Raw genomic sequence first — 25,832 nt, 5'->3', positions numbered from 1 at the left:
GTCTGACGTCATATTTATTTGCGAGTCTTCTTTCTTTCAAGATAAATCTGTTTTCATGATGACATAGTTTTTTTAGACTTGATTGAACCATTATCATTTTTATATCATTTTTAATCTTTTGCCAGTTTTATATAAAAGTTGAGGTAGTTTAATTAAGTCACAGACTGAAATTTTGGATATTTGTCAATACTTTACGCAAACTTTATAACCAAGCCAATTATAAAAGATGACTTATTGTAAACTAAGGCACCTTTATGTCACATCAAATGTCTTAGTGTCAAAAAATAAAGGAGAAAAGTGTGAGAGGCTAATTCAAGTAAGCTCTACTTGAACAATGTAATGGCTAGCTGATATATGTAGTTGGGATGTCTACTTCAGTATCTAAATAGTCTAGTTCTAATGTCTTCCACTCTTTTACATTCTATCTCATGAAAATAATTAGGATTCATGCCAAACAGCTATTTTTTTTTGTCTACGCTGATGGTATATTTTTAAGAGGAGATGACATAGAGTGATATACAAACCCTTGTTGGGAAGTGGTCCAAACCCATATACTTTGTGCAGCTGTGGACGTGCTGGGAATCAAACCTAAATTTAAAATTGGACGCAAATAAAAAAACAAATTGAATTATGTTTTTAATTTAATTGCATTATGGTTGTGTTTACAATAAATACATTGTTCATTATTTTCAACTAGTATTTTGACTGTAAGTATATATATATATATGTGTGTGTGTGTGTGTGTATGTGTGGGTGGGTGTGTGTGTTTGTGTGTTTGTTTACTAATTTAAATTTACTTACAGGTTGAAGATAGCAATGTGGATCCTGAATGGACCCTATTATATTATTTACGGAATAAATGTATCCTTTACAACTTGAAAGTTTAAGTTTACATTAAGATGCATTTATAATACAGGGTACTGCAAGATTTTCCAAGAAATTAAAAAAAAAAAAAAAAAAAACTCGGAGATTTATAGGAACTTTAACTTCAATAAAAAATAAATTATTGCAATGTGAAACCTTTGACTGTTTAAGTATTCAGAATTTATTTGATTGATTTATTAGGTAAGGGTTTTAGCATCTTTTTACATTCCTGTCAATAGTTCGAAATATTGATGGTATAAAGTACCGTACAATAATACAAACATAATAGATGTGCGACTGAATAACTTTCTAAACAGCTGCTCATTTACATTAGCAGAATCATATTTACATCCAACACAAGCTGGAAGTAGTTTTGAGAGGTTATGTTTACATGAAAAGTACCTATTTTAGTTTTCTAGAGCTCAGTTTTTTAATTAATGGTGCAATGATGAAAAATAAAGTTCATCACACGGACAAAAAGTGTCTTTTCAACCCTCGCTCATTTTCCGACCTCCGCTTCATCCGTAAAACTTGACCTTGGGTCGAAAAGAGTCAGTTTATGTTCTACTGATATAAGATGTCATCCTACTGCAACTAAAACACCGACGTGAAGCTGTTTCAATACATCTTTATGACATTCGCTCGTGATTATGTGGTGGCAGATTATAGTATTTTCCTGAGCCAGATGCAGTGCAGCTGACAGGTACCAAGCTAGGATGTGCTGAGGGAGGTTGTGGAGCCTGTACTGTCATGGTGTCCAAGTACGACCGGACATCAAATAGACTGGTGTATCCTTTCTTTAATTTACTTCAGAAACTTAAGAAGGAATTGTAGGAATTGTAGGAATTGTAGTACGGATTGAATGATCAAATGTTTTACCTAAGTTTTAATTGGATTGAAATTGTAAGTAAAAGAATAGGAGCTAAACCAGCTTCTTGATTAGCATTCTAGCCTACATATCGCTGCTATTATCCCCAGTGCTTTGGTCTCTGAGATCAGCGTCAACAACACTCCCAATAAGTGCCAATAACATCTTTGTACCAAGGGGGAGAACGCCTGGAACTTTGTCAAGCAGTTTGCCGAGGCCATACTTTGGGCCAAGAAGGTCGATCTTGATAGCCTCAACCTCCAGAAAAAATTAAAAAATCAAGTTTTAGTGGAAGATTATAAAAGGCCTAGCTCAAAGTAATGCGGTAAACAGTTCAAGGTTATAGTGTCCTAGGACATAAAGGGGGTTGTAGCCGGGAGTCCGGGGACGTTGAGCTTGCGGGAGTGCGGCACTACTGAGAGGGCATTGACCCTCTATTTTAACCTCCTCTCCACAAAAAATAAGGGTTTTCCCAGTCCCACACTCCATCTCTAAAAAGGTTCTCCCATAAACAATGTATGGATGTAGTAACATAACACCTTACTACTTCTATTTACATAAGACACAAGATTCTATATTGGCCATGGAATATGACTACCACGTTCACCCTGGCCAGTGGCCATCATCAGGTAAATCAGAGTCTGAGAATCAAAAATAAAACCTAGCCTGAATGAAAATGGCTGCCGGAAGTTGGAAGTTCCAAAAGTGTGCCAGTGGAATTTAATTTGAACTTCAGAGTGTGATTCCTAAATTTCTGGTATTTATGGAAGTTACCAAGAGTGTAAGTAAAACATATTAATTCTTGGGTATGGTTTAGGATACAGTAGTTTACTTAGTTTGTACCAGGATACCCCCTTTCTCTCCTACTAAAGTTGTTTCAACAATTTCATGAGTTAAAATAAGTGCTCTAAAAGTTAAGATTACTCATGTTTTTCTAACCCTCTAGGCTAGATTTACCTGAACCATTATAAAAATATTTTCATCACTCCTCGCCGAAAGTAACTATTTTCGATAACAGCTGGTATCAATGAAAGTAGCCGTTTCCCAAGCTCTAATTTAGAGCGAGGGAAAATCGATCAGCTGATTTTCCCTCGCTCTAATTTACTTTCCCTCGCTCTCAATTAGTTTTCCATTTATTCACTACGCGCGCTAGTGTTTTGTTACGGTTTAATTTAATGATTCAAATCAACTGTATGTATTGTTAAAAGTCGTTTAAATCTTTTATTTTGATGTTTGAAGTATTGAGAAATATACGAAGGTTTCCTTTAGAATATTTTATTTTATTTTATGTTTTAAAAATCAAACAAAAATGAACATAGGTTTACTTTTAGAAGATTGTATTTTATTTTTATGTTTAAACAAATTAACAAATTGTTTGATAGATAATTATTGTAATATTACTGATGAGGTCTGCTATTCTGTGTTTGTGTATTTTTGCGTCGTGACGAAAAGTATCGTTCATAACTCGTACCGAAAGTTATTATCCGGCACTTGCTCCATTATTCCCGTTCTCAGCTTCGCCTCGTACGTGAAAATAGCTCTCACGTACTCGGCTTCGCCTCGCACGTGAAATTGGTGTTCCCTGTGTTCGGCTTCGCCTCACACAAAAACTTGAGCGCGCGCCGGAAAATGCCACTTTCGGTCCTAGTAATGAAATATACTATTCCATCTTTCGAATATTACAATTGGGGTTCCTAAACTATGAACAGTCATATGTCAGCCAATGCTTGTCTGGCGCCTGTGTGCTCCATGCATGGACTGTCTGTCACCACAGTGGAAGGGATAGGCAGCACACGCTCTAGGATACACCCTGTACAGGTAGGCAACATCGTAAAAGAAGGTTTTGGTGTAATTAAGGTAGAAGATTGCAGAGTGTTAAAAGATGTAATTATTGACAAACATTGTCTATTGACAGGAACGTATCGCCAAGGCCCATGGCTCCCAGTGTGGGTTCTGCACTCCTGGCATTGTCATGTCAATGTACACTCTCCTGCGTAGTCTGCCAGGGAAACCTACCATGGCAGACCTTGAGACAGCTTTTCAAGGTAGAGCCTGATATGTTTTTAAAAGATTTTGCACCGAGATTTTAAAGTAAATTTCACTAGGCCTACAAGGTTTAAAAATGTTTTTTAAAGTATAGAAAAATGTTCATCACTAACCCTTTAAACCTGGTGGATTATTAAGTGATTTAATAATATCACGTTTGACTCTCATCTTAAACAACATAAAATACCTATTCAATGATTTTCAAAATCACGTATTTACTGGACCCACACAGAAGCAGTAAGGATAACCAAACAGTAGCAAAATTTTGAGACATGATTTAATAAGAACTCATACCCATCCTAACAACTAATATCCAGGCTGTCTGTTTATTTTAGATGGGCCTCCCTCCACAAATTAGTTCTAATCAGGTGAACCACTCATGAGTTACATATTAACCCTTCCCGGACGGGCGAAATCGTGACATAGAACGGGAAAAAATTAGAAAAAAATAAAAATAAATTTTCCTTATTTGTGTTTTGTTTGACAAGTATACATGAAATAAAGACATTGGAACACTTCATACTGTCAAAATAATTTTTTACTTGTTTTTAACTATGCGGATATATCCGCTACCCGTCCGCGGATGAGTAAAAAAGCAGCGGATATATCCGCAATCCGTCTTTGAAGATATAAACATGACAACGTTAGGCAATAAATAAAAACAACGTAGTGTTGAGCACGAAACGTCGAGGGGGGAGCGTAGGAGAGGTCGGTAGTGCGCGGGAGAGGGGGTAACATGGGAGAGGGGTAGGCGCTGAAGAGAAGGGGGAGTGCGGGAGAGAGCGCAGCCATGGAGAGAGCAGGAGTGACGCCTTGGTACTGTGAAACATCTTGTTACAGCTCAAGCACCTGCCAGTCTGTCTGAAGAGTAGGCGGATATATCCGCTTCCCGTCTGGAACATTAAAAAGCATAAGCGGAAATATCTGCCACCCGTCCTTTATTGCCAAAGACTTAGGCGGATATATCCGGGAAGGGTTAAACCCTGATCATGGCTGGATTTGGACTCTCGATCCAATAGATGTCTTCTAACAGAGATACTGTCCATCCAACACACTAACAGCCTTGGTTAACAAAAAGCCCAAGCACTGAGGCAAATTGTAAATTTGACTCATGTTGCAGCACAAAACACAAGTCAGATATAACTTTCAGATGTTTTAGTTGTGTTCGTCTTGCATCTAAAATATTGGCCATTAGAGCTTGAAGGTTTACATTTTTCAATTTTGGTAATCTTTGAAAAAAAACCACAGGTAATCTTTGCCGCTGCACGGGCTACCGTCCAATCATTGAAGGGTTCAAGACATTCACAGAGGAATGGGAGCAACATCAGGCAGCTAATGGGCTACAGAATGGTGGCTGTCCGATGGGAGAGAAATGCTGCAAGAACTCAAAACAAAACAGCGAAAGCTATGGCCAAGTGAATGGTTCTGAAAATGAAAATGGTTATACAAACGGATCGGACATTGCGGAAGACAGTTTATTCAACCCGAGAGAGTTTGTTCCTTATGACCCTAGTCAAGAACCAATCTTCCCTCCTGAGTTAAAGGTAGGTTGTGTTCATGTTTGAACAATCTTATTACATATTATGAGCATGCCTCTATGTGAATATTTTCCTTCAAAGCAACTTCTAAACTTTTTTCAATAGTAATAATTTTTTACCTAACCCGTCATGTTAAACTTCCCTATCCCAAGCGTAATGTATACAACCTCTTTACTTCACGAGTGATGTAAATTTGAAAAAACTTACTCGGTGAGGTAATGAAACCCATTTCAATAACATTGAGTGCTTAACTTAAAAAAATATATACCTCTATGGAGCCAACTCTATGGACGCTAGAAATCAGCTGTGCGCTTGAATGTTATTGTTATGCTTTAAAGTATTTTCCTAACCTAGCTTTTGTTTGTAAAAGAACGTTACTGTTAGAAGATAAGTGAAATGGATAATGAAGAATATTGTATGTAACCCCCTGTATATTGTCGGGTCAGGTAAAATCTTGTAGTTACACGTTACGCAAGAGCGTGTTTTGTGCTTTTTTTGTATATGTATTAAATATTTACAGTTTTGGGTTAATCTCTCATCTAAAATGTAGCCAATTTTAAGTAAAAAAAACCATATTAATTTTTTTAACATTTTCATAAACATTTGCATTTGACATGTTTGTTTCTGTTGTTCTCACCATGCTTTTAACTATCTCTAGATGAAGAAAATGCTGAGCATCAGCAGAAGAACTGTATCAAGTTTATCGAATCCGTTTTGTTTTTAGTGTCAAAAACTAATGAGAAAAACTTGTTTTTAGATGTCAGCAACCCTGGACAGTCAGTATTTGATGTTTCAAGGTCCCAGAGTGACTTGGTACAGACCAACCAATCTGAGTGATTTGCTGGAGCTGAAAGCTAGACATCCTGGGGCAAAAATTATTAATGGAAACACTGAGATTGGTAAGTGTTTTTATCTTTATGAAATCTTGATTACTCTTTTAAGCTTTTTGCAATTGATCAGTGATGGAACATAACCGAAAATTGTTGAGAGCTTTTCGAAGTGCTGGATCTCATTGCAAATGTTAAGCTGATTAGCTGAATTGCTAAAAAATTGACAGAAGAAAGAAGATTGATTGATTGAAGAATTGATTTTTGTTGGAGCAAAAATTGACACCCCGGCAAGTAAACGTTACAAGTTCTGCAATAAGTTTTTTATGGGTTTCTATGGAGGTGTATGGATACCAGAAATGTGTGCAAGAAGTCCAGGGAGTTTGCTGAGGACTCTTGCACATTTTGCCATAAAAAAACTTAGTTTACGAGCAACTCTAGATTTTATAGGTCAAAGAATATTTTTCTTAAATGACATGTAAATGTGCCTGACAAAAGGGATATTTACAGGAGTGGAGATTAAGTTCAAGAACTGTTGGTACCCTGTGCTGATCCAACCCAGTCTGGTGATGGAGTTCTCAGAGATAAAACAAAATGCCTGGCAAAATGACAGACAAAATGACAAAATGCATGTTTACAGGAGTGGAGATTAAGTTCAAGAACTGTCGGTACCCTGTGCTGATCCAACCCAGTCTGGTGATGTTGTCAGAAATGAAACAAAATGCCTGGCAAAATGACAGACAAAATGACAAAATGCATATTTACAGGAGTGGGGATTTAGTTCAATAACTTTCTGTATCTGTGCTGATCTAGCCCATTCTGGTGATGGAGTTGTCAGAAATGAAACAGAGTGACTCAGGACTGCGGATTGGTGCTGGAGTCACTCTCAGCAACCTGGGTACTGTGAATCACTAATAATAACACTGTTTACAGGAGTGGAGGTTAAGTTCAAGAACTGTCTGTACCCTGTGCTGATCCAACCCAGTCTGGTGATTGAGTTGTCAGAGATGAGACAGAGTGACTCAGGACTGTGGGTTGGTGCTGGTGTCACTCTCAGCAACCTGGAGACTGTGAATCACTAATAATAACACTGTTTACAGGAGTGGAGGTTAAGTTCAAGAACTGTCTGTACCCTGTGCTGATCCAACCCAGTCTGGTGATGGAGTTGTCAAAGATGAGACGGAGTGACTCAGGACTGTGGGTTGGTGCTGGTGTCACTCTCAGCAACCTGGGTACTGTGAGTCACTAATAATAACACTGTTTACAGGAGTGGAGGTCAAGTTCAAGAACTGTCGGTACCCTGTGCTGATCCAACCCAGTCTGGCGATGGAGTTGTCAGGGATGAGACAGAGTGACTCAGGACTGTGGGTTGGTGCTGGTGTCACTCTCAGTAACCTGGGTACTGTGAATCACTAATAAACACTGTTTACAGGAGTGGAGGTCAAGTTCAAGAACTGTCGGTACCCTGTGCTGATCCAACCCAGTCTGGTGATGGAGTTGTCAGAAATGAAACAAAATGCCTAGCAAAATGACAGACAAAATGACAAAATGCATATTTACAGGAGTGGGGATTAAGTTCAAGAATCTGTCAGTACCCTGTGCTGATCCAACCCAGTCTGGTGATGGAGTTGTCAAAGATGAGACAGAGTGACTCAGGACTGTGGGTTGGTGCTGGTGTCACTCTCAGCAACCTGGGTACTGTGAATCACTAATAAACACTGTTTACAGGAGTGGAGGTCAAGTTCAAGAACTGTCTGTATCCTGTGCTGATCCAACCCAGTCTGGTGATGGAGTTGTCAGAGATGAGACGGAGTGACTCAGGACTGTGGGTTGGTGCTGGTGTCACTCTCAGTAACCTGGGTACTGTGAATCACTAATAAACACTGTTTACAGGAGTGGAGGTCAAGTTCAAGAACTGTCGGTACCCTGTGCTGATCCAACCCAGTCTGGTGATGGAGTTGTCAGAAATGAAACAAAATGCCTAGCAAAATGACAGACAAAATGACAAAATGCATATTTACAGGAGTGGGGATTAAGTTCAAGAATCTGTCAGTACCCTGTGCTGATCCAACCCAGTCTGGTGATGGAGTTGTCAGAAATGAAACAAAATGCCTAGCAAAATGACAGACAAAATGACAAAATGCATATTTACAGGAGTGGAGATTAAGTTCAAGAACTGTCGGTACCCTGTGCTGATCCAACCCAGTCTGGTGATGGAGTTGTCAGAAATGAAACAAAATGCCTAGCAAAATGACAGACAAAATGACAAAATGCATATTTACAGGAGTGGGGATTAAGTTCAAGAATCTGTATCTGTGCTGATCTAGCCCATTCTGGTGATAGAGTTGTCAGAGATGAGACAGAGTGACTCAGGACTGTGGGTTGGTGCTGGTGTCACTCTCAGCAACCTGGAGACTGTGAATCACTAATAATAACACTGTTTACAGGAGTGGAGGTTAAGTTCAAGAACTGTCTGTACCCTGTGCTTATCCAACCCAGTCTGGTGATGGAGTTGTCAAAGATGAGACGGAGTGACTCAGGACTGTGGGTTGGTGCTGGTGTCACTCTCAGCAACCTGGAGACTGTGAATCACTAATAATAACACTGTTTACAGGAGTGGAGGTCAAGTTCAAGAACTGTCGGTACCCTGTGCTGATCCAACCCAGTCTGGTGATGGAGTTGTCAAAGATGAGACGGAGTGACTCAGGACTGTGGGTTGGTGCTGGTGTCACTCTCAGCAACCTGGGTACTGTGAGTCACTAATAATAACACTGTTTACAGGAGTGGAGGTCAAGTTCAAGAACTGTCGGTACCCTGTGCTGATCCAACCCAGTCTGGTGATGGAGTTGTCAGAAATGAAACAAAATGCCTAGCAAAATGACAGACAAAATGACAAAATGCATATTTACAGGAGTGGGGATTAAGTTCAAGAATCTGTATCTGTGCTGATCTAGCCCATTCTGGTGATAGAGTTGTCAGAGATGAGACAGAGTGACTCAGGACTGTGGGTTGGTGCTGGTGTCACTCTCAGCAACCTGGAGACTGTGAATCACTAATAATAACACTGTTTACAGGAGTGGAGGTTAAGTTCAAGAACTGTCTGTACCCTGTGCTTATCCAACCCAGTCTGGTGATAGAGTTGTCAGAGATGAGACAGAGTGACTCAGGACTGTGGGTTGGTGCTGGTGTCACTCTCAGCAACCTGGAGACTGTGAATCACTAATAATAACACTGTTTACAGGAGTGGAGGTCAAGTTCAAGAACTGTCTGTACCCTGTGCTTATCCAACCCAGTCTGGTGATAGAGTTGTCAGAGATGAGACAGAGTGACTCAGGACTGTGGGTTGGTGCTGGTGTCACTCTCAGCAACCTGGGTACTGTGAGTCACTAATAATAACACTGTTTACAGGAGTGGAGGTCAAGTTCAAGAACTGTCGGTACCCTGTGCTGATCCAACCCAGTCTGGTGATGGAGTTGTCAGAGATGAGACGGAGTGACTGAGGACTGTGGGTTGGTGCTGGTGTCACTCTCAGCAACCTGGAGACTGTGAATCACTGATGATTACACTGTTTACAGGGGTGGAGGTTAAGTTCAAGAACTGTCTGTACCCTGTGCTGATCCAACCCAGTCTGGTGATGGAGTTGTCAGAGATGAGACGGAGTGACTCAGGACTGTGGATTGGTGCTGGTGTCACTCTCAGCAACCTGGAGTCAACTCTACGCCAACACATTACTGATCTACCAGGTGAACAATTACCATTCGCCAATGACATGTTACATCAAACCATATACAAATAGAATTAAACATAGACCGACTGCAAGGAGTGCCGCTAGGAGTTACGGTGTACACCGCTGCAGCGTCTTCTGGTAGCATATGGCGAGGAGCCGACGACGGCAGCGAATCGAACACCTATCACGCTCTAGAGTCACATCGCGAACCTTCCTTTGACAGTCTATATTTATTCCCTTGTATAGGGTGATTTTTTTATTGGTGCGGTTTTTAAAACTAAATAACAAATGAAAAACAACCTGCATTGACATAAAAACGCATTTATTTGAACTACAGTGTCATGACATTAACGTTTAAAAATGATTTCTGGCATATGGGCTCCATTCCGTTCGCGTAGAAAGCCCAATCGAGAAGTCCAATTTTAGAATGTACTCTTTCCAGCAGCTGTGGTTGAATTCCACCAATAACTCGACGAATGTTAGCTTCCAAGTCATTTAAAGTTTGTGGCTTGTCAGCGTATACTTGAGACTTAACATATCCCCACAGAAAGAAGTCTGTTGGCGTGATATCACACGACTGTGGGGGCCAGTTGACACTACCTCTAAATGAGATGATACGTTCACCAAATGTTTCTGCCAAGAGGCCAATTGTGTCGTTTGCCGTGTGGCACGTCGCGCCGTCTTGTTGGAACCAGACATTTTCTAAATCCACTTCAAGTTCGTTTAGCTGAGGAACGAAAAAGTCCCGTAACTTTGCCCGATAGCGTCGAAACTTTAAATGACTTGGAAGCTAACATTCGTCGAGTTATTGGTGGAATTCAACCACAGCTGCTGGAAAGAGTAGTCAAAAATTTGACTTCTCGATTGGGCTTTCTACGCGAACGGAATGGAGCCCATATCCCAGAAATCATTTTTAAACGTTAATGTCATGACACTGTAGTTCAAATAAATGCATTTTTATGTGAATGCAGGTTGTTTTTAATTTTTTTATTTAGTTTTAAAAACCGCACCAATAAAAAAGTCACCCTTTATGATCAAACTTAGTTACATTATTGACATTTTATAGATAATGATCTTTGTTAGAATCACAGGTTTACCTAAAAGAGTCCAATCAGACACACACAAATCAGAGAGCTCTTAATCCAACTTAACACATTCCTTAGTTAGGAATTCTGATAGTGATGGTAAAAACTTTTAAATATTTGTGTAAGAGTGTTAAGTTTTTGTTAACACTGCTTCTTGCTTTTGTGTTTTCTTATGCTTGGAATCTCTCACATTTATTAAAATATGTTATCTTCATAGATCCTTAAAATCTGTTACCTTAACCTCTTTTCTTACCGTACATCTTTATTTGATAGAATTTTTAGCTAGCCTTTTTTTACTATGTCAGTGTTTGGGTTGAGTCATATAGCTTCACACTATGGTTAAATTTTTTAGATATTTTGTGATTTAAATGGGTTTTTGTTTACAGAATACAAGACACAAGTTTTCCAGGCAATTGTAGAAATGCTGCACTGGTTTGCTGGAAAGCAGATTCGTAATGTAGCGGTAAGTTTACGAATAAAAAAAAATACTCAGTTAAATGTTCAACTTAGAGCAATTATTTTTAAACCACTATGATGGACTTTGTTGAATAATTTTCTGTATTTATTGGCATAGATTAAGGCAATTTATTAAGAAATTGCTTGGAGAATCAGGCGTGAAATTAGTTTTTTTGTTTTTTCTTAGATATTTTTATAAAAATGCTTTGTTTTAGAAATTTATTTTTGTAAATTTTAAAAAAGATGACAAGATAAAATGTTGATTGATTTGGAGGATAATTTAATTGAAAAGATATTCCACTCTTAATCAACAGTGTAACTCATTGTAGAAGTGTATAGCGGAGGGGAATTTTAAGATATGGTAACTCCTAATTTAATTTAATGCTTCTTATTTTGCTGTACAAATCCCTAAATGTGTTTTTTAATTATCACCCACCCATAGTACTACTGTATGAGTACACCTGTTTTTTTCAAGTTCTTGTCATTTCAATTTATCTTTTTCTCAGTTATGTAGGCTACTAAAGAAGTATTTTTTTTCTTGCAGGCTGTTGGAGGCAATATAATGACTGGAAGTCCAATTTCTGATCTCAACCCAATATTCATGGCTGCTGGTTGCAGACTGGAGTTAGTGAGTCAAGGTATCTTGATTAATTAATTTTTTATCATTAATCTTAATTTTTTTACAGTAAGATTTTTGACATATAAATTTATTTTTTTGCAAAATTGAAATATTCTATTTGTTTATTTTTATAAGAGTTGCTTTCAGAACCAACTGCTTCTTTCTTTACTTTTTTTAAAAACAGCTCCTACCATTTCAAAGTAATTAGATACAATATGTCTTACATTTCACCCCGATTAAAAATTTAAATTCAAACTACTGAAATGTTTTTTTTTTTTGTTACAGTGAATAAACATTAAAACATTATGATATAATAATGATAGTATTGATTGGAACTATGTTTTTGGAAAAACAGCAGTGTGAAAACAAATTGAAGACTACTTCTCATTGTTTTTTTTTTTCTCCAGGGGTAGTAGTATATTTCATAACTAGGACCGAAAGTGGCATTTTCCGGCATGGAGGAAACCCCAATTTTACGAGCGAGGCGAAGCCGAATATGTGAGAGCTATTTTCACGTACGAGGCAAATCCGAGGACGGGAATAATGAAGCAAGTGCCGGAAAATAACTTTCTGTACGAGTTATGAACGATACTTTTCATCACGATACAAAAAAATCTTCTAAAAAGGAAACCTACATATATTTTCAATTAATTTTTAAAACATAAAAATAAAAGAAAATATTCTGAAGGAAACGTAGCTACATATTTCCAATAAATTTTCTTAAACATCAAAATAAAAGATTAAAACCACTTTTTACAATACCTACAGTTGATTCAAATCATTAAATTAAACCGTAACAAAACACTAGCACGCGTAGTGAGTAAATGGAGAACTAATCAAGAGCGAGGGAAAATCAGCTGATAAATTAGAGCTTGGGAAACAAATACTTTCATTGATGTCAGCTGTTATCGAAAATAGTAACTTTCAATACGGAGTGATGAAAAAATAATTCCTTCAGCTCTGTACTGTATGTATTGAAAAGAGCTACATGACAAAAATACCTCTATTAATTTATTTTCAATTTGTTCATGGCTTTTATTGGATATTTTGTTTCAGGTGAAAAAAGAGTTGTGCCGTTGGATAATTCCTTCTGGACTGGATACAGGAGAAACATTGTAAAATCAGAGGAGATCTTGCTGGCCATCCACATACCATTCACTACTGAGGTTGTTATTGCCTTACTGATACTTAAAGAATGTGGCTTTATGATATCCATGTCTATTTATGACTATCCACACAAGAAAAGCTCTCACTAAACTAAATCAAATTCACTAAGACATTGCATCAGCTTCAGAGTCATCAAGGGAAATCTTAGTCTCAATTTGCAATTCATATTCTAAAACTCTGCATTGCTACGTGACAGATCGTTAAGCTATTGTTAGATAGAACTTTTTTTTATCTAAAATGTTTTTTCCAGAACCAGTACTTTGCAGCCTACAAGCAGGCCAAGAGGAGAGAAGACGACATTGCTGTTGTCAACGCAGCTTTCAATCTCCAGCTGAACTCCCAGAGTCATGTTGTAGACATGGAGATGGCTTTTGGTGGAATGGCTCCAACCACAGTGTCTGCTCCCAATACTGCTGCTGCATTGAAGGACAAGTAAGTAAATGTAGGTGTATATACAGCTTATATTTAATACAATCATAGTATCAGGTTTTTCTGTACACTTGTAGCATACATTGTATACCAATCCAAAAGTGAGTGATTATATAATTTGTTCTGAAATTGCAAGACAAGTTTTTATTTTCCAGGCCCTGGACCTCTGCTACTATAGAAGCAGCATTCTCTACCCTCATGTCAGAACTGTCTTTAGACCCAGGAGCCCCCGGTGGTCTTGTGTCTTATAGATGTTCCCTGACTCTCAGGTAAGCACTATAAACTAAACAGAATTATTAAAGATTTATCATTCTTATGCATCAGCTGAAGACAACTTTAAGGTATCGCTGACTTCATAAAGTGCTGGGGCGGCTCCAGGAATAATCTTTTGGGTAGTCCTGACAAGGATTAAGAAGGAGTTTGATCGGGAGACGAGAGGTTTGAGGGACTTACCCCCAAAAAAGGAGGAATTTTAAAATTTAAATGCAAAAAAATGAGTTTGAATGAATTCCCTTTAACCCTCCGAGTGTCCATAGTTTAGGCCTTAATGTCCACCTATTTTTGGCCCCTTTGCAAGGTTTTATTAAAACGGATCTGAGAAGCTTAAAACAATGTTAATTCTAATGTTCTATATACCATTTTGTTTGGAAAATCATGGGCTTCAATATTATATATAAAACATAAGGAACATTTTTTCAAAAAAAAAATTTTTAGGTAAAAAAAAAATATAATTTCGAAAATTTTCAAAAAAAAATAAGTTCGCGCTCAATGAAATTGTATAAATTATAGGCCTATAAATATTTGAAAATAGCCACTTTGTTCTAAATTTAATGAGGATTACAAATATATAATCATATAGCGAGGTAAGTTATCAAATAAATAAGTTATGAGCGAAAAACGGATTTCAGTACATAGCGTTTAGCTAAGAATGCATAGCCTAACCATAGCTAGGAATCTGGCTGATAATTTACATCAATATCACTACCTACTTCTTCAGGATCATCAACCAGCACTTCAAAACCACTTAAATCTTCTTATAATGCACCACGTATATCACTACTTTTGATTTTTAACACTAAAACAATGATAAACGTAATAAAACACATCAGTCATCGGTCCGGGGGAACCTAGCTGTTTACAAATACACGCACGTCAGCTGTCTGCTACAATATTTTCGGAACTAAAATGAATAGCGCTTAGAGACAGACCTCTGGAGAAAGCTTAGAATATTACGGAAAGAACGATACCTAACTCGATCCAGTTCAATCCGATTCAGTCAGTCATAGAGCCTTCGCCGTAAACGATGTTTGTGCGTCTTAAAAGCGACGCGTGACCCTACACAAAGTGTGTTGTGCGTTGTTTTTATGACGCGTGACACTCGGAGGGTTAATTACAAATATTTAAATTTCTTTACTTATCTATAATTTTGAAATACCTACCAAAATTTGGATAGGCCCGGTCCTACCTGGCCTACCCTCTGGAACTGCCCCTGATAAAGTGATTAATTTGAAATATATTTACTGCCAGTATCCCCTACTTAAATCATATTCTTAACCCTTCCTGGACGGGCGAAATTGTGACATAGAACGGGGAAAAAAATATAGGAAAAAATAAAAATTAATTTTCCTTATTTGTGTTTTGTTATACAAGTATACATAAAATAAACACAATGGAACACTTCATACTGTCAAAATAGTTTTTTACTCGTTTTTAACTATGCGGGTATATCCGATACTCGTCCGTGGATGAGTAGAAAAGCAGCGGATATATCCGCCACCCGTCTTTGAAGATATGACCATGACAACGTTGGGCAATAAAGAACAATATGTAAAAAATAAATAAAGATAACGTAGTGTTGAGGGTAAAACGTCGAGGGGGGCGTAGGAGAGGTGGGCGGTGCGAGGGAGAGGGGGAGGCGTGGGAGAGGGGTTGGTGTGGGAGAGAGCACAGCCATGGAGAGAGCAGGAAAGTGGCGCCTTGGTCCCGCAAAATGTCTGGTTACTGCTCAAGCACCTGCCAGTCTGTCTAAAGAGAAGGCGGTTATATCCGCTTCCCGTCCGGAATATGAAAAACCATAAGCATATATATCTGCCACCCGTCCTTTATCGCCAAAGACTTAGGCGGATATATCCGTCACCCGTCCGGGAAGGGTTAAAAAAGGTTCAGGAACGGTTTTCTTTCTTCATACGAAGACCACGCTAACCCGGCGGAGTTTGCGTCGTCAGTTTTCTTAACTGATCAGTTACCATAAATGTCTCTTATTGGTCTTTGTGACGTGTTTAAATGTCTATTTATTATTTTCGTGTTAATTAATATGACGCCCTTTGTATGAAGAAAGAAAACCGCCCTTGTACAGCCTGATGATGGTGCCAAACAGGTGACGAAACTAATGGTGTTTACAACAACATTGGATTGCCTAATAGCAAGTATTTGAACCTTTTCATATACTATTTGGCAATCTGAAGGCTAACACCTACAATGAAATCATAATCCTTTGCCAGTTTCCTTTTCAAGTTCTACCTGAAAGTAAGTCAGAGGTTGGAGAGTAAGAATGTCGCTGTTGAAAAACTTCCAGACTCTTACAAGAGTGCCATCAATGGATTTACAAGCGTACATACGAAGAGCTCACAATACTTTCAAGTGGTGAGTACAGGCTAAACACATAAGCAAGTGTACTTTCTGAGAAATATAATATGAAACTAGCTGTAAAACTGTACAGTAATCATTATTTTATAACTAAAGTACTTTTGCACATGACATAATGATGATATTTACTAATGACTCTTTTCAACTTTAGCAGTCTATATTCCATTACCTACCGATTGTTAATTACTTTCCAAATTTGTCAATTCAAAATTGTAAACCTATTCAAGGTTGTTATATAAGGATCCTGGTAATTCATATTCAATGGTTGAAAGGTTTGAATTCCAAACATGGATCATTATTGGACATTGCATTTGTATGAAATATATTGAAGAATATTTTGATTTGTTATTGCAAAGTTTTGACAAAGGGATTTTTAATTTAACATTGTAAATAATTACAGTTCATTATTGATCTGAAGTGGAGTTACTGCCTTAAAAACTATCAGGTTTTATATAAGCTTATTTAGCTCAGCTGGTTTAATCAATTTCACTGAATTGGAGTACTGTGGACGATAGATCAAAACATTTTATGGATAGAATACAAGGTGTTTTTTTCATTTTGCAACTCATAATAAATTTACCTTAAAATATGCAATAATATAAGGGTTGCTATTTCACACAACACTTTCATATAAGATAGTACTGTACACTAAACGTTTGACTATTATTTTTTAATTAATTTCAGGTTCCTTCAACTCAATCGAAGACAGACATGATTGGTCGTCCAATTGTACACAGGTCTGCATTCAAACAGGCTACAGGTAAAACATTTTGTCATTGCAGTTTTAGAAGCTATAAAATCCTGATTGTAAAAGTGCTCTGAGTTTAAAAGTAACATGGATCTTCTTATCAGAATGTGCAAATCAATAAAATATCACAAACTACACACCAGCTAGAAAAAAATCCAATTTTCTCTAATTACGTCTTGGGCAACGTCTTAGGATACATTCAATGGAAAAAAACCGTAACTTGTATTGCAACAATATTAGGTCTCATGCAGCTCCCTTATACAAAAAGGGCTCTTTTAAACCAGTTTCAAATTTATGTAGGTTTTTTTACAAGTGAAACTCCTGGAAGTACAACAGGGAACTAATTCCAGATCAGTTATAACTGTGTGGCTAAAACTCAGATAATGATTCATATACGAGTGAGCGGTGAACAGTTGGCATTTAGAATCATTACCAGGTGGGTTATCTTGACTCTACAAACCAGATAGATCACCCCTCAGTTAAATCAGAGAGTTGAATATTCGGTACTTTCCTGTTAAAGGGAACATTCATTATTATCGATGATTTTTTTCGATTTATCGATATTTTTGTTTTCCGATCCATTACAAATTGACAAACTGATCTTGTTTAGGCTAAAATAGACTATTATATGGATTAAGAAATGAAACTGTTCTAAGCTAACCTAACATAACCAATCAAACTTGTTGTACTATTTAAAAATTCCTTTTGATATCAGAAAAGACAAGGTAAACACGGAATTTTTAAATGTTACACAGCAAGTTTGGTTAGTTATGTTAGGTTTTTTTTTTAGAAAGTTTCATTTTATTATTGTTTGTTGATACTGAACAATATTTATCGTAGTTGTCAGCTGATATGTTTCAATTTGTTAATTTCGATATATCGAGAAAAAAATCATCGATAATAATGAATGTTCCCTTTAACAGGAAAGTACCGAATATTCTTGCTAAAAACAGGTTGAACGTTGTTACAAATAATGTTTTTCATTTTAGATCAATTAAATCAAAATAAGTATAAGCTTTATCCAACCATCCTTCACAGGTGAAGCGATCTACTGTGATGACATGCCTCTCTGGCAAGACCAGGTATATCTGGCCCTGGTGTTCAGCAGCAGAGCACATGCCAAGATACTCAGCATAGATCCATCAGCAGCTCTTGCACTTCCGGGTGTCCATGCTTTCTACTGCTCTGATGATCTACCAGCTGAAAACAACTGTTACGGACCAGTGTTTAAGGATGATTTGATATTTGCTGATAAAAAGGTAAAACTTCAAAGTACATAGTGTTCTTTCTTCCTAGACTATTCCTTGATTTGGGTTTCAACTAGACCTTTCAATCGTCTCCTATCTCGCCCCTGAGTTTTCTCTCAATTATCTGAATTAGTGAATTACTTACTTACTCTTACTTCATTGGCCACGCTTAAGGAGATATTTTGCCGCACCAACAATGCCCCTACAATTCTCTATCTTTTACATCTTCCTCTATTGCTCCTAATCCCAATCAATTAGCTTAATTGAAAGAAAAAAAAGTTTGCAACGTATACTATTAATTGTTAACTAATTTTGTATAGAATTATTCATTTGCTTTCTTTGATGTTTGCAGGTAATGTGTGTAGGTCAGGTGGTAGGTGCAGTAGTGGCAGATACACAACAGCTGGCTCAGAGAGCTGCTAAACTGGTCAAGGTGGAATATGAGGATCTTCAGCCAGTCATCATCACAATTGAGGTAAATATGTCACGTTTTGTGGGTCCATAATATTTTTCAACGGTCTTAATAATTGCCAAAAAACACAAAAGACTACTGATTATGATTTAAGTTTCTTTCGGAGTCTTAGCCCTCTATTTTGTTACATTAACTTTACTTATTTTACCCTTCTTGGTCATTTGTACCCAAGAAGGTATTTGTCCTCATTACAGAGAAGAGATTACATTCACATAAAAAAAACTGCATTTTCATGCGGTTTTTGACTTAAAAAAATTTTATCTCTAGACTCGTTGAAACACTTTGTGTATTATAAACTGAATAATGTTCCAGGATGCAATAAGAGAGAACTCTTTCTTTGGTCCTGTTCCAAAGACACTGAGATATGGAGATCCAGAAGCAGTCTTTGCAGCAGCTGAATGTGTGTTGGAGGGAGAGGTGAGGGTCGGAGGACAGGAACATTTCTACATGGAGACCCAAGCTTGCATTGCTGTTCCTAAGGGAGAAGACGACGAGATGGAAATTATATCTTCTACACAGCATGTATCTGAAACACAGGTCTGTGCAATATTCTAGCAAGTTTTCTAAGCAAAATCATACGAATAGAAAAAGATCTAGGTTGAAAGGGTTTGTTAGGATAGCAAGCTAACCTGAGTGCAAAGAATCCAAACTGGGGTAGGTGTATGGCTCTGGGGAGTGGGATTTTTTAAGCGAGATTTATCCCTATTCGGGGAAATTTTTAGTATAGTAGGGCTACATGGTTTATACTGCTGTAGATACAAAACTGGAGAAAATCCCTGAATGGGATCAAAAGTTTGAAAAAATTTCCCTGAATAGGGATAAATAACGTTTAAAAAATCCCACTCCCCAGAGCCATACACCTACCAAGAAAGCTTCTTGTGCCAGGAAGGACTTTTTCGTACTCTTAAAAGCCTTCTATCCTGACCAAATCCGTTCTCTGAGACATATTTTTATTCACCTAACTCCCTACAGTTAAACCTAAGTTAAACTAGAAGCAATCCCATTTTTAGTTAAGATCTCACTTGCATATTGTAATTGAAGCTCACTGTAACTTGTGGCTTATATTTGTAGATGTTAAGATACACCTCAATAAGATCATCAAATGATTGTCGCCACACAACAAAGATGAGGGAGATTAGTACAGTAGTGATTTTAAGTTCAGGTAGAGAAAATTAACTTAAGTCAATAATTATTGGGTATCTAAATTATTTCTATTCACTTGTATCTGAACGTCACAGTAGATCAGAAAAAAATAAAAGCCAAGTGTAAATTTAGCTTAATTTAATGCCAGTTAGATTTCTTTGCCTGGGATGTATGTATTTCCTATAAAGTTTCTCCATGATTTAACACTATTTGGATTCAATCATTTAGGCTGAAGTGGCCCATATGCTTGGAGTGGACAGGAACAAAATAGTGGCCAAGGTGAAGCGTATTGGAGGAGGGTTTGGTGGAAAAGAGGCAAGAAGTTTAGTTCTTTCTCTGCCTTGTGCTCTGGCAGCTTCAAGGTAAGTGTCAAATATGCTTATAAATCATAATTTTAGAATTTCTTCTCATTTGGATTTTACAGATTCATAGTATTAAAAATGTAATGCTTATAGTAAAAGAACGTAGGTACTTGTACTGCAAGAATATTATTAATTCAAATTCAAATTCAAAATTCAAATTGAAATTCTTTATTCACTGATAAACATCTTAAAAAGTACAACGTACAAGGATAGGAGTGTCGTCATAAAAATATATTTGTACAAACATTAAGAACCGCTTGTTGGTGTTCAGACTTTGGAAGACATTAGATATTGGACATTGGATATTGACGTTGCATATTGGAAAACAATACTCTTCAAGGAACTCTTGCACATGCAGAATTATTAATGGTCTTTTAAAGAAAAATTTTAAAAAGCGTTTGCCTCGTAGCTAACTCTTATCTATTAGCCCCAAGACTCTATTTTTCTCACGTAAGCTAGCGTAACTCGATTCTTTAAAAAAAAAAATCCTTGTGTGGTTTTGTAACACATTGATTTTTTAATTGACTCCTGATGGTTCAGACTTTTTTAAAGTTTGCATTAGAATGTGTCCTGACAAGAGGGTGTCTACTGCATACCGTACTATTTATATTTGAGACAAACTGTACAACTTTGAATTATAGTTAATTTTAATTCGATCTTAAAATCTACATCATCAAAAGCGTCTTGTTTTTGCTATAAATTTTTCTATAAAAATGTCCACAAATCCTTTCAAGCATCGAAACTTGTTGATTGTTCCTAGCTATCAATAGTATGAGTATTTAATTGCATTTTGCTACCCAGATTGGGCAAACCAGTGCGCTGCATGCTAGACAGAGATGAAGACATGATCTCTACGGGACAGAGACATCCGTTCTTGGGCCGCTACAAAGTTGCATTCACTTCTCAAGGGAAGATTACAGCTTGTGAAATCAAGCTTTACAGCAACGCTGGAATGTCTTACGATCTGTCAAATGAAGTGTGTATTGTACTTCAAATATAGTTTGCATACCGTTTCTTCATAGCCTATATAGTGATTTAGACTTCAAAAGTGGTTTATCTAATAAGCTAATGGACATAATAAGAGCTTTTGGACTGCCAATAGTCAAGTTTAATTGGTTTAATGACCTAAAATCTTTCCAAATCAGATCTTACTGGCAAATTCTATTGAACTAAATAGCTGAGGTTTTAATTGTACCTACAACTCATGACCAAATAATAGGTTTCATATTTTTAATCTAACATGACCTCCATACAAAATCATGAACGTAATAACTTACCAAATTACTCCCAATGGATTTTTTTATTAATGTAGGTATTTTTCAATACAACTATCTATACTGTTTCCATGTCTGACGATGATTGTCTTCTTATTAGCTCCTCAACATTTTCATGTCTTTTGCTACTTCATCTTTCCTGACGTACTTCATACTACTTTTCCTACTTTCCTACTACTTCATCTTTCCTGAAGATGCTACACTGGTGGCGATATGTACATCGAGATTAAACCTCTACAATCATCAAGAACCTGGTAAACAACATCATTAATAATTTGTTCTTTAAACTGGGAATACCACATAAATTCATCTTTACAACTCTTTTTCAGGCATCCAAGGGGTTCTTCCATTTAGTTTTTCCTTTTACATTTGTTTACACACAAAATATAAGAAATATATGGGTTTTACCGTTTTATCATACCACATATCAGTCCATCTTAGATGTCTGGTGTTAGGGTTCATGAAGCATGAAAACTGTATCTGTAACATTATACAGGAATCCATATAAGATGCAATCTGCAAACTTAAAACCAATAATGAAACTTTCTGCTCTTTTGTTATGCATTAGGTGATGGAGAAGGCGATGATGCATTTTGAGAACGCGTACCACATTCCCAACGTGATGGTTTACGGTTACGTGTGCAAGACCAACCTCGTAACCAACACTGCCTTCCGAGGGTTTGGAGGACCTCAGGGGATGTTCATTGGGGAGACTATGATGAGACAAGTGGCTGCCTATCTCAACAAGGACCCTTTCCAAGTAAGTGTTACTAGTATGGGTAGAATACTGCTGTATGTGTTATGAGACAAGTTGATGCCTACCTCAACAAGGGACGCTTTCCAAATAAGTGAACCTCTCCGATGAATACTAGTTATTAATGATTAGTTTGTTTTATTCAGATCTGCAGTATGAACCTGTTCAAAGAAGGTGACATCACTCACTACAAGCAGGATCTCAAGTATTGTACACTGGACAGTTGTTGGTTAGAAGTAGTGAGAGACTCAGACTACCATAGACGAAAGGCTGAAGTTGACCGGTTTAACAGGTTTGTGTAGTTTTATTTGTAGGTATTTATATTTGGACTTTTAGAGAGTATTTAATTAGAAGTACTCAAAGTGGAATGTTTTAGCACTCAACAAACTCACATGTGAGGGGATGCAGCCACAAGAGTGCCAAATTTCACGCACATTAAAGTTTATCCAAGCCTGAGAATAATTGGAGCAAAAACCTGATAAGCACTTTCAGTAAAAGAATAATATGTTTTATTGCAATTCAAAAATAACACTCCCAGCTCCCAGCAAAACAAAAAATTATCCTCTTTCTGTTAACACACATAGTAAAGAAACATCAGTATGTATTGAAAATGGACAACTTTTTGGGAGCAGGGGAACAGTAAAATCAACTGATTAATTTTCCCTAGCTCAAATCAGAGTTTGGGGAAAATAATCTTGTTAAACTTTATTAGCTGTCAAATACGACTATTTTCTTGGTGGAATGAAGAAATGAATATCATTCATCTGATTTTGTTACCAAATTGTGATAGTTGACAAAGGTTTGTTTAGTAGTTTGATTATAGATGTTTATTTGTAATGAACATTAATAACATTATAATTGTTAACTATTAAACTCTTTGAATTTATCGATTATGGAAATATGTGTTTATTTATTTCCCTCTTACAGGAAGAATAGATGGCGTAAACGAGGCATTGCAGTAGTGCCTACCATGTTTGGAGTTGGTTATATAGAGCAGTTCCTCAACCAATCAGCAGCTCTAGTGATGGTCTACACTGATGGCTCAGTGTTGTTGTCTCATGGAGGGATGGAGATGGGCCAAGGACTTCACACAAAGATGATTCAGGTATCAGTTGTATTGGTCCTGACAATGATGACAATGGGTTAAGTTAACTGCAGCTTGAAATATCTATTGTCACCCTTTTTTTGTGCTACAAGTTTTTCCTTGAGCATATACCGGTAGTCTTACTCTTAATTCCTTATTTCAGCCTAGCAGATAGTTGTAATTGGGGAAACCTTTTAATTCATATCTGGGTAGTGATTACATGAAATGACACTGACATAATACAGGGGGCTGGGTAGTTTGCATGCCCAGCTGCTGTTACTCTCTCTCTCTCCTTTGTTTTCATTTCCTTGAGTTGTCTTCCAAGCATGCAATGTTCATTTAGGGAAAAAAACTTTGCATTCTTTGATCATTGTTGCCAAGTCTTAGCAAACTCTTAGACCAGTTGCCGGATAGTTCTTTGGGCTATCTATTTGTTACAAAGTTATGCATCTCCTTGGTTTATTTCATCTTATCCTATTTGTTTTTCTTTTGAAAAAATCATTCTTAATGGTGTTACAAAACTTTACTTGCACAATTGTAAATATTTAAAATAAATAATAAAATCAAGGTTTTATCATCCTTAAATTTATAATTTATTTGGAAATTTGTTGCAAAATTGTGCGTTGAATCAATTTTAGAAAAAAAAATAAAACATGTGTCTGATATGTTAAGGTTGCAAGCCGTGTTCTCAACATCCCAGTGTCTCTTATCCACATATCCGAGACTTCCACAGACAAAGTGCCCAACACTGTAGCCACTGCAGCCAGTCTTAGCTCCGACCTCAATGGAATGGCTATCGTTGTGAGTGTATTATTAGACCTTATTTTCTAGTTTTGTTTTCCTAATGTTTGGTTATATATTTCTTGACATAGAAAATCATGATGACTGTAAAACACACAGGGTAAAACATGTTTGTATCTTCTACGTGAAATATTATTTGTTTATAGGTAACATACATTTTTTTCAACACATATTTTCTTGTATATCTTATCTACGCCTGTGGCATTCATTTGGCTCAAACTGTAGCACCATGGACTTTGGGCCCAAGGCAGGGATGTCATGGATACAAATCCTGGCATACTCCTGTAGAGTTCAGGCCTTGCTTTGCTTGATACGTTTCACGCACAGGCCTCTATGGCCCATGTAAATTTCATTATGCTTAGTGGCCCAGGATCACTTATAGAATAAAAATGGTTTATATTACCTGTCCATAATTAATCCAGCCTTGACAATAACCTACACATTTTACATATTTACCCTAAAAAAGGACGGTTTTTAGATTGTTTAGAGGAATTCGAGATCTACAAATCCATCAAGAATGACCCATGTAGCACAGATGGTTGGGCCAACGTTGGTAAATTGTGGAGCCACACAGTTGGCCAACGGTAGAAATGTCACCTCTTTAAACTGTTTTCCAGCCAACCATTGTCCAACCGTTTTATTTCACACAAAATAATAAAGATTTAGTACGAAAAGCATAATTATTAGTTGAGTAAATTGATTAAATAGTTCATAAAGACAAATTTTGAAAAAAAACTAGAACAAAATTTTTTTGGCCCAGACGGGTCTCGAACCCGGGTCCTTCGACTTATGAGCCTCTTACTTTTCCACTGAGCTATCTGTGATTGCTGATATAGAGAGTTTTCAAGTGGTGAAAGAGTAGCCGACAGTTGCAATGGTCGCAATACTTCAAACATTTTTGATACTACACAGTATAATATGATTCTGACTGTTAATCTGTTAAGGCATCATAAGTAGTTTTTTTTTTTTTGGAGTTAGAGAGGATACTGGTATTTGAATGATTAATTAATTACCGTTAGATTGTTAATGCTATTATAATTGCCTGTTATATGATTAATTACTCTTTCCCCTTAAATTGTTGCAAATAAGTTAAAGAATATTAATTTAAAAAATATTTGCATTATTAAAATTATTAAAATTCATTGTTGTAGCGCCGGAACTGTAATATATAAAATATCTGGTTTTACAATACCTTTATCAGTTCCAAAAACTTTTGGAAACTTTTGGAACTGATAAAGGTATTGTAAAACCAGATATTTTATTATAATTATGTTGTGAAAGCTAGACCCAGAGAATGAAAGTCGTGTAAACTCAACTATGGACCATTGTTGGTCCAACAAAAGTATCTTTTGTTGGTCCAACGGAGTGAAAAACGGTTGGACAACGGTTGGCTTGATGTATGATACCCAGCAATGCATATTAATGTATTTCATTAACAATGAACCAATGTTGGTCCACAGTTGTAAATATTGGTTGGCCCAACTACGAGATATACAGTTGGACAACCGTTGGTTGGTTGTGGAAGCTCCAACCAACCATCGACCAACTGTCCCACAGTTGGCCAACGTTGGCCCAACCATCTGTGCTACATGGGGAGCCACAACACATTTTAAATGAACAGACCTCTTTCAAGTCCAACATTATCTATGACGCAGCGATTAGAATAGGACAACAA

The 25,832-nt window shown here is 37.0% G+C and overlaps 1 protein-coding gene across 1 annotated transcript in view; it reads left to right on the top strand.

The window, feature by feature from the left end:
• The window catches only part of LOC128986768 (xanthine dehydrogenase-like), a 43,504-nt gene that overhangs the window by 1,371 nt on the left and 16,301 nt on the right, over positions 1-25,832 (top strand). The window contains exons 2-24 of the mRNA XM_054407283.1: positions 804-861; positions 1,556-1,652; positions 3,442-3,550; positions 3,648-3,777; positions 5,027-5,322; positions 6,074-6,215; positions 9,719-9,886; positions 11,342-11,418; positions 11,956-12,049; positions 13,087-13,196; positions 13,448-13,629; positions 13,782-13,895; positions 16,128-16,269; positions 16,957-17,032; positions 18,059-18,279; positions 18,620-18,742; positions 19,052-19,276; positions 20,111-20,244; positions 21,046-21,220; positions 22,087-22,278; positions 22,419-22,564; positions 23,200-23,377; positions 24,029-24,157. Coding sequence (XP_054263258.1) covers positions 804-861; positions 1,556-1,652; positions 3,442-3,550; positions 3,648-3,777; positions 5,027-5,322; positions 6,074-6,215; positions 9,719-9,886; positions 11,342-11,418; positions 11,956-12,049; positions 13,087-13,196; positions 13,448-13,629; positions 13,782-13,895; positions 16,128-16,269; positions 16,957-17,032; positions 18,059-18,279; positions 18,620-18,742; positions 19,052-19,276; positions 20,111-20,244; positions 21,046-21,220; positions 22,087-22,278; positions 22,419-22,564; positions 23,200-23,377; positions 24,029-24,157 — 3,318 coding nt within the window. The remainder of the gene's footprint in view (positions 1-803; positions 862-1,555; positions 1,653-3,441; positions 3,551-3,647; positions 3,778-5,026; positions 5,323-6,073; positions 6,216-9,718; positions 9,887-11,341; positions 11,419-11,955; positions 12,050-13,086; positions 13,197-13,447; positions 13,630-13,781; positions 13,896-16,127; positions 16,270-16,956; positions 17,033-18,058; positions 18,280-18,619; positions 18,743-19,051; positions 19,277-20,110; positions 20,245-21,045; positions 21,221-22,086; positions 22,279-22,418; positions 22,565-23,199; positions 23,378-24,028; positions 24,158-25,832) is intronic.

This window comes from Macrosteles quadrilineatus, unplaced genomic scaffold (assembly GCF_028750875.1).
Source record: "Macrosteles quadrilineatus isolate MER2022 unplaced genomic scaffold, UCM_ALF_1.0 Scaffold_2__2_contigs__length_208266976, whole genome shotgun sequence".
In the NCBI taxonomy this organism is placed as follows: domain Eukaryota; kingdom Metazoa; phylum Arthropoda; class Insecta; order Hemiptera; family Cicadellidae; genus Macrosteles; species Macrosteles quadrilineatus.
The sequence above is the reverse complement of the archived record's forward strand: the minus strand, read 5'-3'. Positions and strand labels throughout refer to the sequence as shown.